Source organism: Callospermophilus lateralis, chromosome 19 (genome assembly GCF_048772815.1).
Source record: "Callospermophilus lateralis isolate mCalLat2 chromosome 19, mCalLat2.hap1, whole genome shotgun sequence".
Lineage (NCBI taxonomy): Eukaryota > Metazoa > Chordata > Mammalia > Rodentia > Sciuridae > Callospermophilus > Callospermophilus lateralis.
In genome coordinates, this window is record NC_135323.1 from 13,855,970 (window position 1) to 13,876,347 (window position 20,378).

The window sequence follows — 20,378 nt, forward strand, 5'->3', positions numbered from 1 at the left end:
GTTGTGTTTGATGAGTGTTCTCTGGACAGTGATTGGTCCACTGCAAGGGACCGGGTGGTCGTGCCCTCCTAGATGCACAGGTGGAAGTCCTTGTCCCCCTGTGGGGGCATCTGGAGGAGGGGCCCGTGGAGGTGATTGGTCATGAGGGTGGAGCGCTTATGAGTGGAATTAGCGTCCTTAGAAGAAGGATCCCAGAGAGCTCTCTTGCCTCTTTCTGCCCTGGGAGGGCACAAAGAGAAGTTGGCACCTGCCACACAGAAGAAGGCCCTCACGGACCCCGTGCATGCTGGCACCCGGATCTGGGACTTCCAGTCCTCCAGAACTGTGAGAAGTAAATCTCTGTGGTTCACAAACCACCCTGCCTATGGTACTTTGTTATAACAGCCCAAACTGACTAAGACACTCACCAATTTTGTGAGTTTTACTGTATTCAAAAATTAGTCTCACCTGTACTGTTATTTACTTTTGCATTTTCTTTGAAAGTGACTTGACTCTTATCTTAAATTTATACTTTATATGATAATGTTGTCCAACATAAATGTAATATGAGCCAGATATGCAATTAAAAATTTTAGTAGCTACATTAAAAAATTAAAGAGAAAACAGAAATTAGTTAAACAGTATTTTTTACATTTTTTTTTAGTTATACATAGTCACAGTATCTTTATTTTGTTTATTTATTTTTATGTGGTGCTGAGGATTGAACCCAGCATCTCACACATGTGAGGTGGGCGCTCTACCGCTGACCTACAACCCCAGCCCTAACACTATTTTTTAAATTTAACTACATACATGCAAAATGTCATCAGTATCAACTACGGAGATATTCAGCTTTTTTTTTTTTTTTTTTTTCTTTTTTCCCTGTGCTGAATCTTCAAAACCCAGTGTATGGTTCACACCTCCAACACATCTCTGTATGGGTGCTAAGTTTTCCTTCACCTCTGTTCGGGTGTCAGAAAATATCCAGTTGAAAGAGCAGATTCACATACCCAAGCTCCAGTTAGGCATTTATTTTCTAATACCTAAATTGAAGATCCGATTTTAATTGGGAACGAATTGAAATGAGGTCAGATTCAGTCCTTCAGTGGCACTAGTCAAACGTCACTTACAGAACAGCCTCACGTAGCCAGCGGTGACTATATTAGACAGCTCCGCCAGACGAGACCCCTGATAACAAGCCAGCTTTCTTGTAAATAGAAAGTCGCCTTAAAAATAAATACAGTGACAATACAGGCATGATATCAAATTCAAGTCAGACGCTGCTGCCAGCCCAGGGGCTGGGCCCGGGGCCTGCCCTGTGTCTGTTAAAGCAGGAGATTTAGCCCAGGTGGAAAAGGAGTTAACGACACAGTGCACCTGTGCTGAGACTTTTCCTTCCATGGAATCAGAAGGATTAAGACTGGAAAGGGATTAACGCTGCAGACTCTTGTCACCCAAAATCATCCCAGATGCCAACACAACGAGCCCCCTGAATCTCAGTGACCACTCTGTGCTCCCCAGTTCCCCACCCTTGACCCCCGTCACTCTGCTGTCTCCTCCGAGGCCACCGGCAGCGAGACTGTGGGAAGCAAACCAAGTAAGAGTTGGGAGAACCAGACTCTGCGGTTCCTCGCTCGGCAATTCTGGAAAAGCTCTCAGATTCCCGATTCTGTGAAACGGGGCTGTTTGGACCTCTCAAAAGGCAGAACAAAACCAATTAAAAAGAAAAGCAACCCACCAGCCATGAAGTGCTGAGCACTGTGCCATGTGCCCGCCCTGAGTCACCTCCTCTCCTCTGTGCCCTGTACCCTAGGAGAAGGGCACTGGTGTGCCCACTCTGCAGGCAGGAACACTGAGGCTCAGGGGGATAAAGCAACTTGCCAGAGCTGCTCTGACCACACCGTGAGACTGGAGTCGGGATCTGGTTTGGGGACTGCTGAGCCCACACCCTCACCAACCCTGCTGGCAGGTTCTAAGGACGATTGTTCCAAAAGATGGTGGGTTTATGTTCCAAGGCCCTGTCAACATGCAATTGTGGTATTTCTTGGAGGTTTTTTTTTTTTTTTCCTCCAATTTATGCCAAATCCCTGCTTTTCAGAGTCAGTATGCTCTTCCTGTTTGGCCACCTATTTCTCTGGGTCTCTAGCTCTATTATTTGTCACCCCTCATGCTAGATTCTTCTCTCCTGTGACTCCAGGCTTTTCCTTGTGGCTCTTGCCGTCTCCCCTATCTGGGGCTTATGAATTGGCAACCTGGTGGGCCACACCAAGCCTGCAGAGATGTTTGGTTTGGCTCACAAAGTGCTGGCTCACATTTCTGAATTAGTTGCCAAGATTGAAACATTGGGGATTTTATGTAAAAATCTGGATTTCTAGATTTTTAGAACAATCTGGCAACACTGAACCAACCACACTGGCTGGAGAGCCGGAGGCACAGACCTCCCAGCTCTGCCCAGCCCTGTCCTCCCTGTGGCCAACCCCACTCCCCACCCAGCCGAGCGCCCACGGTCAGCTGTCATCCTGAGTGAACTGCTCTTCCCTCAAATAGTAAAGCTGGGCATCAGCACTGAATTCTGCTCTGTCATTTCCTAGTGTGTGGCCTGGGGTTAGCATCTCAAAGTTCCCATCTGAAAAGTGGGCATCATCTAGACTTCAGAGAATTATCATAGAATTAAATGAGTTTCTGCAAAGCAACTGCTTTGAAGAATCTTTACCCCATAGAAAGCACTACACAAGTGTCGGCAATGATTAAGAGGGAAGTCTAAGTGTGTTTGATTTTTTTCTTTCTTTTCTTTTCTTTTTTTTTTTTTTTTTCTTTTTGCAGATAATCTCTCAGGGAAAACGAGAGATCCAGAGAACCACATGCTTTCAGAAAAAAGCAGCAGGGAAGCACCATTCTTTGGACAAGGAAGGTATTTCTTAAATCTGGGCCATTTTGTTCATTTCCATTAGCACTCGGTTACTGCCCTTTGTAGATCCTGGGATTGAAGACATGGACACTCCACCCACCGCAGCATCTCATGGTACCTGTGCACAAGTGGCATCTTGTATCAGCCTTTACCTATGTGCTTCCGATCCACTTGGGGATCCAATGGCAGAACGCCTTCTGCTAGCGACCCTGGCCGCCGCACAGAGAGCCTTGTCCATGTTTGCCAGAGTTCTGCACTGATATTATTTTTGAGAATCTCACTGAATCCCAGGCAGCTTTTCAGGAGGAAAAATTCCCTGGGCTTACCATGGCACGGATGGCTTAATCCATCAGCTCATTCTCTCCCAGTTTGCCAGGGCACAGAGTTTTCATTTCCACTTTGAATGGAACTGTGCAATTTATGGAAAAGACCTATGTACCAAGTGCTGGGTGGCTACCGGGCTTTTATGTGACTTGAACACATGGGCGTGTTAGACAATAAAACAATGCCGGCTACTATTTATTAAGCTCCTACAATGCACGAGGAGCCCTTGCATTTATTAGTTCCAATCGCCACGGCAACAGTGCAAGGCACAGAAGGTTAATAAGGAGACTGAACTCTTACTTAGTGAGAGCAAACATGTCAAGAATGGCGCTAGCACTTTTACAATTTCATTTCATCCTCAAAATAACCCTGTGAGATAGGTATGGTTATCATTCCATCCCACAGCTGAGGAGGCTGCAGCTCGAAGACGGGGAATCTGCCCTAGCAAGTAGGGGAGCCAGGATCCACATCCAGGCAGTGGGACATCAGAAATGACTTTCTTCACTGCTGAATCTGATGGCCATTTTTTGGTTGCAGATGAGAAAACTGAGGCTCAGAAGAGTGAAGGGTTCTACCCGAGGTCGCACAGCAAACAAGAGTAAGAAAACGGTTCAAGTCCACGTCCAAGTTCCCATGTGATGTATATTATGTTCCCTCTCATGAATCAGACCTGACATGATCATTACAGAAACTATGCAAAGGCAAAAACTGTGACGCCCAAGGCCAGCCCAGGCAGTCCCCAGCCCTGCTGGGCCATTGATTTATGCTTGGATACCATCTAAGGGCCATGTCTGCGGCCCAGGCAGAGTGTGGTTTTCCTGTGGCTCTGATGGGCCCATCGAGAATGACTTAGGAAGGTGAGTCACTGTCAGAGCAAGCCCAGAACCCAGGACTTCTGAGGAAGCATTCGTTGTGTGACAGGAATCTTATGGTCAAATGAGTCCAAGGACGGCCAGAGAAGTCATGGGGACGAACATGGCGAATCATATAAGGATTGTTTAGCACTGGAGCAAATGTGCGCTTTGGAAAGGGGCGGCCAATAAATAAATTTCAATACAGATATGCAATGGAATGCTATGCCTCTGCATCAAGAATGACAAAGCTTCTTAGGAACATTCTGGATGATTAAGTGAAACAATAGTCAATGCAGGACAATGTGTACAATGTGCTCATTTTGGGGAGAGTTAGGAAAAGAAAGGGAGAGTGGAAATCTTCCATTCCTATTTGCCTTTATATGTAGTAAGAATACCCTGAAAAATTGCCTAAGAAGCTAAATACTAATAAGAACAGCTACCTGTGCCGTGGTGGATTTGAGAATTGGCAAACGGGGGGTGGGGGAGTGATGAAGGGAGATTTTTCAACGTGCGCCGTTTCTTACTTTTAGATTTTTCAACCATATAAATATTATTACCTGTTTAATGGGGCAGGGGAAGCAGCTGTTCAGCTGCAGAAAATTGCTGTCTTCTGGGAATGTAAGCCTAATGTAATTCTTCTGGTTTTGCACGGGAATTTAAAGATTTATTATTTTAAATTCCTAACTTTCAAATCCAAATTGTTCATTGCTAGTATACAGAAGTACAGTAAGTTTAACATATCAACCATGTGTCCTGCAAACATGCTGATGTCACTTATGAGTTTTTAGGAGCTTTTTGGTAAAGTCTTAGTGATTTCCTATGAAGGCCATTTATTACCTGTGAATAGAAATGACTTCATTTATTCCTTTCTCTAGAGCTGTTATTTCTTTTTCTTGCCTTATTACTTTGGCTAGGACTTTCAATGTAGTGCTGAATAACAGTGGTAAGAACAGCCATTCTTGCCTCATTCCAGATCTCAGGGAGAAGCATGCCATCTTTTATTAAATGTGCTGTAAGCTCTAGGTTCTTTGTAGATGCCTTTTATTGGGTTAAAGGAATTCTCTTTATGTTCCTAGTCTGGTGAGTTTTTATGAATGGATGTTGAATTTTACCAAATGCTTTTTTTCTATATCTATTGAGATGAATCATTTGGATTTTTCTCCTTTAGTTTGTTAACTTGGTGAACTATACTGAGTAATTTTTAAATGTTGAACCAGCCTTGCGTTCCTGAGATACACTCAAGTTGGTTTTGATGTATTATCTTTCTTACATAATGCTGGATTCAATTTGTGACTTCTTGAGGGTTATTGTGCATATGTTCATGAGGATTATTGGGTTGTAGGTTTCTTGCAATGTATGAGTCTGGTTTTGGTATATAGGGTAAAGCTGATATCTCAAACAACTTGGAAGATTTTTCTCACTTTTAAATAATTTATAGAGTGCTTACTATGTACTAGATACTGTGTTCAGTACTTAGCTCATTTAATCTTCACAGAAACCTTGCACACTCTGCACTATTATTATCATCACTCCCACTTTACAGATGGGTAAACTGAGGCACAGGGCCATGAAAGTCACTTGCCTACAATCACACTGCTTGTAACAGGAAAGCCAGGACTCACCAGAGGTCCAGTTACTGAGTTTGCAATTTTCTCTAATTAAAGATGTTTCTGGGTTGAAGACAACACAGCTGCAGGGCTGTGTCCCGGGGATAGGCTGCGGCCTGCCACCTCCAGTTCATGACCGCGGAGACTGCCACATGTCAGGCTTTCCCACCACCTGCCAGCCTATCAGACTCATCGCCTCTCTTCATCTGAAGCACCCCTGGGAGGCAGGTGGTCTCACCCTGGGTTGGCAGCCCCCTTCTTCAGGGTGGCACTCAGGTATGCGCTATCATCTCCTGTCTTTCTCGACATCTCTGGCACCTTTCAGAAAGGAAAACTAAAAAAAAAAATCTTTCAAATCTCAGTTTAATTTCGTGCTGTTCCTTCCTCATCAGGTGGGCCCACCACCCCTCCTCCCGCCCCGTGTCTTCCTCCGGCCTCCAAGTTCAAGGTCACCTTCTTCCTCCTGCACTGTCCTGTCCCCGCTGGCCCCGTCGGACTCAGCTCTGCTGACTTACTTTATGGATCTCCAGGAGCTGGAAATGTCTTGCTACTTAAAAAGGAGGAAGAGGAGAGAGAAAGGGATGGGGTTTTAGGAAAGGCTGCAGCACCCAGGTTGTCCTCTGGCCTGCAGCAGGAGGGTCAGCACCGCTGACCTCTGCTGGTGACACTGGGGTGTGGCGCAGGGAGCAGAACAGACCTGCTCCCGTGCTGGCTCGACTGTGTGACTGTGGACAGACGCTTCACTGCTCTGAATCTGTAAAATGGGTTCAGAGACATGTCACAGGTGTGTGATGGAGACGGAGTGTCATAATACAGGTGAGAAAGCTCCGGTGTGAAGGAGGCACTGAGTAAAAAGTGCTTCTCTTGGACGAGGTGCTGTGCTCAGCCATTTTTGTCTTTCCCTTTGGGGATGGGCCTTGCTCTGCGGCTCAGGCTGGCCTTGGACTCCTGGACTCAAGTTATGCAACTGCCTCAGCTTCCCCCGTATTCACATGACAGGCGTGCGCCATCTCCGTATGGATCACGTTATTTAGTAATATGACGTCAGCATCAGGGCTCTACCTATATTCATGCTAGAATTTCTTGGCTTCCTCACCAGACCCATGAGGTTAGACTGAGCAATGCATTTCCTTGATGTAGGGGATGGGACCTCAACGGCTCTTCTCAAGCTCTTCCTTAGAGACTGTAGGTAGCCAAAGGCACTCGCTGCTTTCCCAGTGGACACCCAGCGGCTCCACCTACATTCCCCAGTGTCCACCCACATCTCCAACCACCGCTACAAGAATATGGAAAACTTGGGGCGAGTTCACTGCCAGGAATGGTGATTCAGTTATAATCTCAGTTTTCATCCCCGTTCACAAGGCCCACAGTCCTCACCTCACACCTGGTGGGTTGGGCCTCTCGGTCAGCGGGAGGGTAATGAGGGTTTGCTAATTGCTGGGGGTTGAGGGGACCACCGTGGTGAGCCTGCAGGAAGACCCATACCACGCTGCGCACTTTCCCCTGGGCCCCTCCTAGCGCCTTGCTGGCTCTCTGGTGGGGCCGAGCGCCTTCCTGTTCACCACCCAACCAGCACGGTGACGCCCTCAGCCTCAGCGGTGCGGAGACGCTGCTCAAATAACACCCCTTGTATGGATGTGGCAACTGAGTCCCAGAGACACGCAAGGCGCACAGCCTCCCCGGCAGAGGCTCACCCTGCACTCTTACTGTGAGGGCATACTTATCCCCCTCCTGGGGCTTTAAAGGCATGCATGACTTAAAGGTTTTACCTTTGAACCAGCTTTGTTGACAAAACTGCTTTCAGCTCATGGTTTTGGACAAGGCTGTCCCCACCCCCATCCCCCGGCCACCCGTGCGTTCTCTAGGATGCTCGGTTCTTCCCCATCCATCCTCAGCCTCTAGACTCAGATGCTCTGTTTGTGAGCTCCTTGAACTCAGAGACGGCCCCCAAGGACTCTTTGGGGGCCCCGTGGCACATCCTTAGCCTGTGGTGCACGTAGGTAGTCAAAATTTCGTTGAGTGTATGAGCGTGTTGACCTTCTCTAAGTTCTAATCCCAACCCTTCCTTCTTTTAGGTCCCTGGGTTAAACCCATGCCTAGCACAGCGAGTGGCATACAGTAGGTGCCAATGCTGTGGGTCGCAGGCCTTGGTTGGCAGTGGAGGTCCCAGCTGCTTGACTTCCATTCTGAGGTCTCAGACAGCTGAGCTTCCCTCCTTCTCCCCATTCTCATGCCCCTGGCTTGGGACTCTTAGAGGACAGCCCAGCCCACACCTTTGTCAGGGTCCCTTAAAGCAGTTTCAGGGGATATGCCCAGGAGCGTGAGTTGAGTGACTACCTCAGTTAGTAGAGAAGATGGAGGGGGGGTTGGGGGTCAGGTCCACTCTGATCGGAGGGCGACTGGGAAGGAAGGTCTGTTGCTTCACTGGATCAGCGAGCATCACCCACAGCCAACCTTCTGAAAAAGTCATTTCCCAAAGGCAGCTCTGGGGAAGGCACAACTGGGACCTAAATCAGTCCCAGCGCAAGGTGATTGTGGGGCGGATGCTGCTGCCCGGCAGGGTGCGTCAGAGGCGGGGCTCCTCTGCGAGGGCAGCCTGAGCCATGAGTGAGGAATAAAAGCCTGGTCCCTGGCTGTGGGGACAGAGGCTCCTGCGTTTGGTAAACTTGGCGCTTTCATCCCGTGCCTGACCAATTCGGGAGGGGGGATTGGCTGAAACGATCTCTTCAAGGGCTCTGGCTGCCAAGCGGGATGTTTGGGGAAGGAAATCTCAAAAGGGCTCTTGGAATCCCAGCTCCCAGGTTCCCAGGCCCCTGGGATGCTGAGGTTCTCACCCTGGAGGTGACGCTAAGATCCCAGGCTGCAGGTTGGATTGCTTTGCCTTCCTTTTGGCTCTTTGGTGTCACTCTCTCCCTCTGCCTGCAAGGGATCTTCAGGAATCTTTCTGCAGCAGACAGGGGAAGAGCGAGCCACCCAAAGCTGGAGCCTCAAGGATCCTCCCCCACCCCATGCTCTCACACCCACCGCAGGGCGCAGGCACCCTCTCCTCTTCAGGAATTCAGCACAAGTCTTTGCTACACTTCAGAGAGGACATTAAGACGTGGGACCAGTCAGACGTCTGCAGCACCTGTGAGCTGCCCAGAGAGGACCAGAGTAGACCTGGAGGCAAATCCAGGGGTCCAGACCTGTCTGTCCTCAAGGAGACTGTGACCCCCTTGAGGTTGACACCCTTGCCCTGAGCCACCCGCTCTGGGTCTGCTTAGCCATCAGGAGGCACTGTACTGGCTCTGGGTGGGCAGCAAGGGCACATCCTAGGGCCCTCTGAGCAAGGCTGACCAGCATAGGGTCTCCAGCTTTATCTCTGGTCAGGAGGGGATGGCGCAGAGGGGCAGAAGTGTCCCCAGCTGGGGTAGACAGTGTGGTGCAACCGGAGAAGTGAAGCCCCCCTCAAGCTTCCTGTCCAGGACCCGCAGGCCAGTCCCACACAGCCCGGAGCGGGAGCTGGCGGATTCGGACCCCTTCGGACCCGCACACGAGTGCACGCCGGAAACCACAGGAACACTCACAGCCAACTCACACTCACACTGCCACTGTGCACACTCGGAAACACGACACACACCACCAGGCCACAGCAACTTCCTTTCTCCCAGGCTGGAAATCTCCGCAGCTGCCTTCAAGGCTTAAACTTTTTCAGAGGGGCGCCAGGGAGCGCACGGGGAGGGCGCCTGCGGGGCTGGGGGTCCTGGGCAGGGCTGCTTGGCCCCTGGGGGATCCTGGCTTCCCTCCCTCTCCCCTGCCCCTCACCTGGTAAACCGAGGCACAGCAGGAGGCTGTAGTAGACCACGGGCACGAAGCCCAAGCCGCAGGACAGCGAGCTGTTGGCTGCGAGGTGGGCGTGCGTGTGCTCCATGAGCGCGCCCCTCCTGCCCTCGCCGCTGCGCGCCCAGCCTGCCAGCCCGGCTCCGGACGCCGGCTCCGTGGTGGTGGCGGCGGAGGCAGCAGCTGGAGCAGCGGCGCCTCTCTCCCCGCAGGACTTGCTTCTACCCTTGGCCGCGGTCCTCTGCTCGCTCGGCACCTGCCCGCCCGGAGTCCGGGCTCAGCCCTCCCGCAGGGTGCAGAGCGCGCGGCGCCGGGCGCGGGGGCTCGGGAGGGGCCCGGAGCCGTTAGCGCACCTCCCACCGCGGGCCGCTGGGCTCCCGCCTCAGAGCCGGGGGCTGGGACGCCGCTCCCCGGAGCCAATCAGCATCTGCCTGGATGTGGGGGGTGTGTGTTGCGGGGCGGGGGATCGGGTGGGTGCATAAAAGGAGGGGTCCCAGCTGCCTCTCTCGGCTCCAGTTTCGGGGGAGAAGATGGAGTTGGACTGGGAGCCCGAGGAAGACCGGGCTGGAGAGCGGGGTACCGACCCCTTCTCCGTCCCCCGCGGGAGGGGCGTGGTGTGGGTGGGACCTGCTTCTCCCGCAGCGGCTCCTTACTCCTCCGGCGTGTCCTCAGTTTGCCTTTCTCCACTCTCCTCCCAGCCACCTCTCAGTCCATCTCCCTATAGAGGACTCTATGTCCAGGGCGTGGGGGGCAGGGGAGGCCGCTGGAGACGCGAGGACGCGGAGGGTCGGCTCAAGCTCGCAGGCTCTGAAGGGAAGGGTCCGCGCGTCTCTGTGCCTGAGCGTTAATTCTGGGGCGGCCCGAGGTGGGACTGCCCCCGCGCTGGAGCGCTCTCGGAGGGGTTGCAGGCTGGCCAAGAGAAGCCCGCCAGAGGCGACCCTTCAGCCTGGGATGAAGGAGCTCGCGGCCACTCGGCAGAAGGCTCGCCCACGCTCACACAAAGACACACAATACCCAGTCGTGCGCGCGGAAGCCCTCTTACCCACACCTAGCCAGACACGTGGAACACGAGCAGGCTCCTCACCAACAGGCCCCAGCGCACCAAAGCTCACAGGGCCACGTGGGGGCGTGGGGGTGGTCTAGGGTGTTTGGAGGTGGTGTGAAGGATAGCGCAGGTGGGACCCCGGCCGCGCCCCCAGGAGCACCCCTCCTCCGAGGGGTAGGCAGATGGAGAGTGTCCAGAGTGGCCCTTCTCCGCCACCGCAGAACTGGGGAGCCAGAGGCACCTGTCCAGTCCTCAAGACAGTGTGTGTGAGACAGTTAAAGACACACGGAGGGAAGCATTTCCAGGAGCCCTGGCAGCAGCGGCCAGGGTCAATCATGGGGTGGGCTCTGGGAAGCCTAAGACTGCCCCCTGCCCCCATAACATCAGTTCTTGGAGAGAAGGACCTGGCTGGGCTTTCCCCAATCTCTGCCCTGCCTCCCAGGTGGAGGGGAGCCCTGCCGTGGGGCCCAGGCCCCATCTTTGTTAGTGTCTCCTCCAAGCCTTGTGGGGAAGGGGCAGGGCACACCTCTGTAGCCCAGGGTGACAACCCAGAGCATCCAGAGCCAGGCAGCGTGGGAGAGAGGGAGCTGCCCGGCCTGGCTAGGTCTGGGGAGGACAGGGCGGCACCTGAGGAGGCCTCCTCAGGGGACAGGTCATTATAGCATCACGGGCATGATGAAGCCTCGTCTGATATTTCAAGCCTTATTAGATGTTACAATGTTACTTTGACCTCTCTTGCTGTTTAATTTATTTGTTTTATTTTTATTTTTGATTGACACACAGTAATCGTGCATATTTATGGGGGATAATGTGATGTTTCGATTCATATGTACAATGTGTGATCATCAAATCACGGTAACGAGCATATCCGTCACCTCTGATACAAGTCAGACAGGTATCATTTTGACCATTTCATTGGGGTGAGAATATTCACGATCCTCTCTCATAGCTGTTTTGAATGTGACTGGCCCGAACAGTAACACTAAAAAGCAACCCCACTGTATTGATAATAAGGTAGTGCTAACGTGGTAGGGATCAATAAATAATTGTTCAAAAACCCATAAATTGGATTTGTCTGCAGGTGGCTAGACTGAGATGGGGAACTGAGGATGGGGAAAGAGTGTATGATTGGTCCCCTCCCACCTTCAGAGATCTCCCCACATTGTGACTCGTGGATAAGGCCCCAGGGCTCTTGCACTGGGTGCTCCCCTTGCCTGGAATTGCCCCCAGAAACTGCAGACCTGCTTCCTCACCCTCCTCAGGTCATTGCTCCTATGTCTGCTTCTCGTTGAGGGACAATCCTATTTAAAACTGAAATCTGTGCTCCTCTTCACTCTGAAAAAGACTCTTCCCTTGTCCCAACTTTGGCATTGAGAGCATTCATGGTACAGGGACATGAATTTGTCTTTGCAGCCCAGAGTGTCAGAGCTTGGGACACCATGGAGGTTGGGGACACAGTCTCAGTTTTAGCATGTCGCTATCATGTCTGGCTAGCAATCGGACCCCAACCCTGTGCTGAAACCAGCAGGCAGCTGCAGAAGGCCAGGTACAAGGTGGAAAACTGTCACTGGCCAACCTGGTTCTGTGTACCACAAGGCAGGGTGCTGCATGGTATTCCCCGTGCCCGCCAGGTGGATGAACAGAACAAAACTTAAATGAATAAATAAAATAGAAATAAATGCCAAGTGTTAGCAGAGGAGTTTTAAACAGAAATGCTTAAGCACCTGGCTAGATAATATATATGAGTGGAAAATATATATGAGTGGCTCGATCTTCACTTCTATAAAGAAATAAACCGTGTTAGCTTTTCATCCATGTGTCAAATACCTGGGGTGGGGGACAACTTAGAGGGGGAGAGATTTATTTTGGCTCATGTTCTAGCCTGTGGTTGGCTGAAAATCCATTGCCTTGGTCCTGTGGGGGGCAGTACATCATGGTGGAAGGGAGCCGTGGACCCAGGCTGCTTACTTTCCAAAAGCCCCTCCTCTGAACAGCTGCACTGGGGACCAGGACGTCAGTACACGAGCCTTTGGGGAACATTCCAGATCTAAACCATAGCATAGGCTGCCTCTCATTTGCCTTGGTCTAGATTGCATTTCTCCACCCTGGGATAGAGGGCAGGGTCTAAAGGAATAATTATTTACTCAGTAGAACCCTCCACACAAACATATCATAGGTGGAAACCAACACTTTACTCATAGTTGGGGATGCAACAAAGTGCAAGTGTGTATGCCAGTCTCTGTAGTGGGTTGGATATACTGTTATTTTTAAAAAGTTGATGTAGCTGGGTGCCGTTGCATACCTGTAGTCCCAGCAACTCAGGAAGCTAAGGCAGGAGGATCGAAAGTTCAAAGTCAGCCTCGGCAATTTAGTGAGGCCCTAAGCAACTTAGAGGGATACTGTCTCAAATAAAAGGGGTTGGGAATGTGGTGTCCATGGGTTCAATCCCTGATATAAAAAAAAATGATATAATCTTTGCTTTCTTGGATCTTAGAGTCAAAAGCATGAAACACAATGCACACACACACAAGCATGCATACCCACACGAATAAATACTACAATGAAAAAATTAGAGGACGGGAAGAACATGAACAGGAGATCTGTATGGGTGGGCAATGAGAGGAGGCTTCTTTAAGGAAGAGACATTTGAGCAGAGATGAGAAGGGTGAAGGGACATGGGGCCAAGGGAGCATCTGAGTGGAGGACAGGGTAAGTGCAAAGGTCCTGGGGTGGGAGTGAGAAGCACTCTGAGGAGCTGGAGAGCCACTCAGTGTGGGACACCGATGAGCTGCTTGCAGTTGGAGAGTGGGCAGGGCTTTTGTTGGCTGTGGTGAGGAGTTTGGTTTTTACCCCTGGTTTTCAGCAGCGGGGGAGCCGTGATTCGATGTGCACTTCCCAACATTCACTTTGTCAAGGAGGAAGGGAATTGATGGGCCGACGGCAAGAACGGAGGCGTGAATAAAGACAAGTTATGTGGCTGTGAGAAATGATGGTGGCTGGGACGAGGGGGTTGCTGATGATGGAGTGGACTGCACCCCCAAAGTCAGGAGTGAATGCAGGAGAGGAGGAGGGACAGAGAGGGAGGGGGAAGGAAAGAGGTGGGAGGAGGGAGAGGGAGGGAAGAGCCAGCTGTCAATCATACAAAGATGGATGGGCAGATGTGCACGTACATATAATATATAGAGAGATGGACAGACAGATTGACAGGGACACACACACACATACAGGGGTCGTGGCCGAGGTTGCTCTGAATGGCAGGGCTGGGGCAACCGGTCCTCGCTCCCATCAGAGGGTCACCTGCCCTCTGGGGTGTCTTTACTTGTCAAGAATCCCCCATGGGCCCTCTCCTCCAAGCCCTTCCTAACCCGCATGTCCCCTTTGTACATGGATTCAGATATGCTCTCCGCTGTGACATCCTTACTGCCTTGTGTTGCCCCTGGGGGTGGGTGTCTGTCACCTGCCCATCCTGGATTCCCATGGCCTCCTGGCCAGGCCGGGCTTCCTAAAGCGTGGCCTCTTCAAGGTGGGTCTAATTGCGGTGTCCACAGGGCCCCACCAAGGCCTGAAGTCAGACTCAGGTGTGAACTGCCAGCTCCGCTCCCTAGTAACCAAGCGCTTCTCAGGACTCCTTTGATGGAAATTGATAGAGAAAAGTTCCGACGAGCTCAATTTTTAGAGAGAAATGTATCGGCTCTCAGAACTAAAAAGTGCAGACGCTTACCTGACGTGAGCCCTGGGGGTCCAGGCCCAAGACCTCGCTGTCTCTTTCCATCAGCGGGGACTGCTCCGCTCTGATCGGCTGCATTCCTAAGCAGGTGCGTACAATATGATAAAAGGATGGACACCAGCCTTCCTGGATTTGCCTCGTCAGTTTAAGAACCGGAGCTGAAAGAGAGCATCAGTGGAAGTCCTGGGGAAGTCTCTCCATGCACCCACTGGGTTGTTGCAAACAAACTAACTAGTGTGAATTGGATTTCTGCATCCAACTAAACAACAACAACAACAACAACAACAACAACAACAACAACAAACTGAATGGATTCTGTGTCCAGCAATGGCACCAAGAGAAGGGATCAGTTTTTTCCAGACACATGGACTATGAGAGGAAAGGAGGTGGGCCACTTACCCAAAGGGAAATAGAGTTCCATAATGGGAGGGGCTGAGAGATGCTGGGCAGGCAAAACCAACACAGGTCTACAAGCTGAGTGCAGCCTGGGGGATGGCAATTGGCTAGTGCACTGTTAGATCCAGGCTGTATGTTTTATTAGAAAGCTTTTAATAGACTTTATTTCTTAGAGAAGTTTTAAGTTCATAACAAAATACATATAGTCTCTGTCCCCACACATGCTTAGCCTCCCCCATTATCAGCGTCCTGAGCCAGTGCGGTACACTTTTACCTTAGTCAGCTTTGTGTCACTGTAACAAATTGCCTGAGGCATTTAACTTATAAAGAGAAAAGGTCTTATTTTGGCTCATGGTTTGGGAGGGTCCAGTGCACGATTGGGTGGCCCCATTGCTTTGGGCCTCTAGTAAGGGTTGCACTTCATGGAAGTTGCAGATGGCAGAGCCAACTGCTCCCCTTTGTGCTAAGAAGCAGACAGAGAGAGAGGAAGAGACTAGGGTCCTATAATTCCTTTTGAGGGCATGCCTGCCATGACCTAAGGAACTTCCACCAGGCATCACATCCTAAAGGTCCCCAATACTGTCCAGTAGTATCACCCTGGAGCCCAAGCCTTTAACACCCTTGGTGGGGACACTCCTCTGAACCATAGCAACTTGTTACAATTGATGAATCTACCTTGACACATCATTATCACCCAGATCCACAGTTTACATGGGTTCGCTCTTGGTATCGCACATTCTAAGGGTTTGGGCAAATGTATTATGACACGAACCCACCATTATAGTGTCATCTAGAGTAGGTTCATCGCCCTAAAATTCTGTGTTCCAACTGTACATCTCTTCTTCAGTTCTTCCTCACAAACGCTTTCATTTTATTTTTATGTCGAACGTATCTTCTGGATGAATCATAAACAAATAGTGACCTTCAGTTCATGCTGAAGTTCCGGGTTGAAGTGGATTAGTGCCTGCCACTCATTTCTAAATGCATCTAAAAATTAAAAGCTTTGATGAGGAGATAGAAGAATTGCGCAAAGGGATAAATATGCATTAAAGCGCAGAGATGAATTAAATAGAGATAATTAAATCTAGGTCATAGGTGTATGAGTTTGCACTCCAAAAATTTCCACTGTTTTATGTACGCTTGAAAATTGTCATCATAAAATACAGGTAAAAAACATGCCATGTATCTTGGTAGAGCACGTCATTACAAAGCGTCTCCTGGTGGGCTCGCCCTTCTTGAGAAGTCCAACCTTTGGAGCTGATGCAGGTGACAATTTCCTCCCTGCTATTAGGCTGTCAAATGGTGCCTGATGTTTTCTGGGATGCTCCTGGGTCTCCACTGACCTAGGCCTGCCCTGCGAGAGCTCTGACCAGTTCATCTTGGTCCTCTCTGTTGGTCGTGCTCCACGCGGGGCTTGTCGGGGCTCTCCAGCAAGCTGCTGAGCGTCTGCCCCAGCCTTCCTCCTAACACCCATCTGCACTAAGGCCTTCCCTGTCTGTCATGACCTGTCAGAGTGGCCAGGGGCAGCCGCAGGGGATGGAATGCCCAGCCGCGGGGAGAGGTCAGAGGATCCGTGTTGCACATGGGTAAATGTCATCGGAATGTGAAGGACTGTGGATGAAATGGAGAGGAGGGGGAGGCAAGGGTTAGGTGTGTGAGTGCCCACGCACATACATGCACACATACATGCATGCATAAATGCAGCATGTGTGCATACATACATGCATGCATGCACACGCATATGTACGTGTACACATGCATATATGTACGTTTATGTGCACATACATGTGCACGCACACACGTGTGTACATACGCAATATGTGTGTGAGGGTGTGAGAGGGCGAGGGAGGGGCAGGGGACCAGGATGTTGAGCTGTCAGGACACCATCTTTTCTCTCCAGTCCAGAGGGATCAAGAGATCCTTGAGCATCCTTCAAGACTCACTTTGTTCTGAAAAGCCTCACCAAGGCAGCAGGGTGGGGAGACAGAGGGAGGAAGGGAGGAGGAATTCAAAGGGAGGAGAAGGAGGAGCAGAGAAGAAGGGAGGAGGGATGAGAAGAGACAGAGGAAACAGAAAAGCCATAATGGTATATGTCACCAAATTACCTGGTACCCGAGGGCAGGGGAGGAGGACATGAATTGGCAAAAAAGTAAATCAACCCAAAAATCGTATCTGAAAGCAGCAGCACATTGTGATTATTTGAGCATTTAATTAATTTCTTTTTTTTTCTCTTTTGAGGTACTGGCCATAGAACTTAGGGGCGCTTCACTTCTGAGCTACATCCCAGCCTTTTTTAGATTTTCATTCTGAGTCAGAGTCTCATTAAGTTGCTGAGGCTCGCCTTGAATCTGTGATCCTCCTGCCTCGGCCTCCCGAGCCACAGGGATCACAGGCATGCACCATGTGCGTGTTTAATGACTGGTAAACTAATTTCTGAACAGTAATTCATTTGCATTTAGGGGCTTCCCAGAATCTTCTCTCTCTTCCTAGCAGGTTCTGATCTTTTGGACAGTGACTCTCCCCTGCTCAATATGGTCTTGAAGGACAGTGACTTCAGATGCTTGCCACCCGGAAGGAGCCGGATTTTCAATTTCAGAACAGTCAGGGGTAGGCAGATAGGTGTCCTGAACTTTCTTCTGAGAGTAAAGTAAGGATAGGAGAAGAGTTTGTATCATGTCATTCATCTTGACGGGGTCCGCCTCCCTGACTCATCTGCTCTGGGTCATTGTGATTCTTATTTCCTGCATGACGTGGCTTCCTGTTCCTCTGTGTGCCTCTAATAGCTCATCATCCCTATGGTCACCTCAGTAGCCAGGAGGCGAACACAACCTAAATGTCCATCATAGAAGGAGTGAATGAAAAAGATGTGGATTATACACACAATGGAATACTACTCACCCTTTAAAAAGAAAGAAATCTTGCCTTGTATAACAACAAATAGCCAAAGTCACAGAAACAAGGCATTGGGTGGTGGCTATCAGGGGCTGGAGGTCGGGGTGTGAGGAGCTGCTGTTCGGTGAGGATCACTTCAGTAGAGCAAGATGAAGAAGCCCATGAGATCTGCTGTGCGGCATTGTGCCTAGAGTCAGCACTGCTGAACCGTACTCTTAAAAACTGATTGAAAGGATAGATACCACATTAAATGTTTTTATCATAATCTAAAAAAAAAAAAAAAACCCCAAAAAACCAAAACAAAACCTCACACAAAGAAAAGACCTTCTGGACAAGGCTCTGTAGAAACGTAAAGAATCCTTGTCCAAAATAAGTCAGTCCATAAATAAATAAATGAACCCCCTCCTGTTTAAGTCTGGTTTCTGTGGCCAGCAACCCAACGGCGTCCGCGGGTCAGCCAGTGACCCTTGCCTTCATTCTCGAATCCTTGCACAATGCCTAAAACTTTACTTTGCACAAAGTATAACCAGGTACGCTGTTTGATTTTAACCCTTATCACTACTGGTGTGAAGTGGCCAGGGTGACATCATCAGCTCACGTTACAGAACTCCGCAGCCCAGGGAGAGCCGCGAGGGGCCCTGATCACTCAGCGCTGCAGAAATATGAAAACCACAGGATGATTCATCCGTCTCTCCCATTGTGTAGGTGGAAAAATAAGTCCGTAGAAGACAGGTGAGGGTCTGAGGTCACGGAGCGTCCTCAGAGCTGGAACACAGTCTTTTGGGACTCTAATGTCATTCATTGCATAACTGAGATGGCTTCAAAAGCCAACATACTCCGAAATGACAGTAACTTACAGTTGACATCCTGCCTGTGTTGGGTGAGTAGAAAGTTACGGGATGTCACTCCCTCTTGGTTTGTACGGCGTGGGAAGCCAGGGATTTTGACACCCTGTGCGATACCTGGGACATTCCAGGGACTCAAGTTGTCAAATGGAAGAGAGACGGTAGGAACACTGGTTCCGATCGGCTCGTCCCGGGCACACTCCCCGGTCCCCCATGCTGTCCCCCTTCTCGCCCATGGCCCTCCAACTGCCTAAAAGTTCAATTTTCTTTAAGAGCCTCCAAAATAGTCCTAAGAGGGAGGCTGGGAGTATTAAGAGCTGAGAGAGTGAAGGTACTTACCAGAATCTTCCCTGCAGGGATAAAACATTGAAATGTACAGAAAGCATGACTCATCAACGTACAGATAAGGCCGGCTCCGCCAAGCAGCAAGGATGACAAAGGAGCACAGCACAGAGGCCAGCAGGTGGGTAATCTGCTGGCCAGGAGGGAGCAGAGGAATGAGCTGTCCTGTTTAGGAAAGTTCCAGAATGTCCTGAATACTCGGACGCCGGAGGCTGCCTTTTTGTTAACGGCCTTATCTTCTAGGGAACTCTGCATCAGTGATCCGGAAGACCAGTTTGCAGTGCCAGCTGGGGTTGGGCACCTCCTGGCCCTTTAGCTGGCGCTGTGGGGTGGTGGGGAGAGGCTGCAGAAGAATCCAAGGGCTGCTTTGGGGCTTTGCCCAAGCTTTTGCAGGTGAGGGTTCATCAGACACCTGGCAGCTAATTTCCAAAGCCAGCAGGTCTCTGGAGACTTCAGCGATGCACAGGACAATTTCCCAATTCTGCAAGCGAACACCGTGAACTGGTGACCTGGTGAGCCCTCAAACACCAGAGCCCAGTGCAACTGGGTTTCAGAGGACTGTGTGACCTTGGCTGGGTCATTTCTTGACTCTGTGTCACTGTTTCTACACACAAACTGGAGATAAAAATGCCAGTTACCCCAAAAGCATTGCTACAAGGGTAAAAGCATTGCATCAGCATTTCCTGAAATTTAGCCATTTTGGTACCAGGTGCGTGACTTTTGTCACTTGTCCTGTTACTTATATGCCAGTTTATATTGACTCATGTAAAAATACTTCGATTGCTTAAAATTTATTAAATGTTGTTTTTCATATATACGCAAACTAGTCTCTCTTGTTCTATAAAGAAGGAAAGCATTTTTAAAAAATCATGGCGGAAAAAAACCAATGTCATTAAAATTCTAGTGAGTGCCTTAGCCTGCCAAGGCTCCGAGTGTCAGGCCGTTCATTCTTTGTTGAGAGGAGGTAAGGTTAGCTAGTGTTAGGGGGCATTGGAGACAAGCTAGCACCCTCTTGAGACTTCCCCTTGATATCATTAGAATGCTCCAATATTATTTTATGTTGGGCTGAGAACCCTGAAAGTCATCTCCTTCATGGTATCTCCTGACAATATATGGGGCAGTATTGATCACTTGGACAGGATCATCATGGATTTATTTTCTTTGGTTTTCATTGCTGTTTTTTGAGCGATCATTAGAGGTTCAAACCTGGTAGCAACGTTTCTGTTGGTGAATACGGTAGTCCTCCCATATCTGTGGTTTCATTTTTCTGTGATTTCAGTTACCTATGGTTAACTACAGTTTGCAAATACTAAATGGTAAATTCTAGTTTTATCATTTAATTTACCAATCTGGTGCTGTTCTCAGTAGCATGATGAAATCTCACTGTCTAGCTCTGTTCTGTCTGGGACATGAATCATCCCTTTGCTAGTGGATCCACTCTGTATATGCTACCCTTCTGTTAGTAGCCATCTTGGTAGTCAGATAGACTGTCATGATGTCACAGTATTTCTGTTCAAGTGATCTTTATTTTACTTAACAGTAGCCCCAGAGTTCTAGCGTAGTGATGCATTAGGGCATGAAACATGGAAAATGAGACTAACTCTGCTACTATGTGGCAATGCTGCAGTGCATATAGGAAC

At 49.7% G+C, this 20,378-nt stretch overlaps 2 protein-coding genes across 2 annotated transcripts in view; both read right to left on the minus strand.

Annotated features, from left to right (window-relative positions):
* Gpr139 (G protein-coupled receptor 139) overlaps positions 1–9,582 on the minus strand; it is a 34,897-nt gene extending 25,315 nt beyond the window's left edge. The window contains exon 1 of the mRNA XM_077106121.1: positions 9,477–9,582. Coding sequence (XP_076962236.1) covers positions 9,477–9,582 — 106 coding nt within the window. The remainder of the gene's footprint in view (positions 1–9,476) is intronic.
* The window catches only part of Gprc5b (G protein-coupled receptor class C group 5 member B), a 462,197-nt gene that overhangs the window by 152,816 nt on the left and 289,003 nt on the right, over positions 1–20,378 (minus strand). The window lies entirely within an intron of this gene.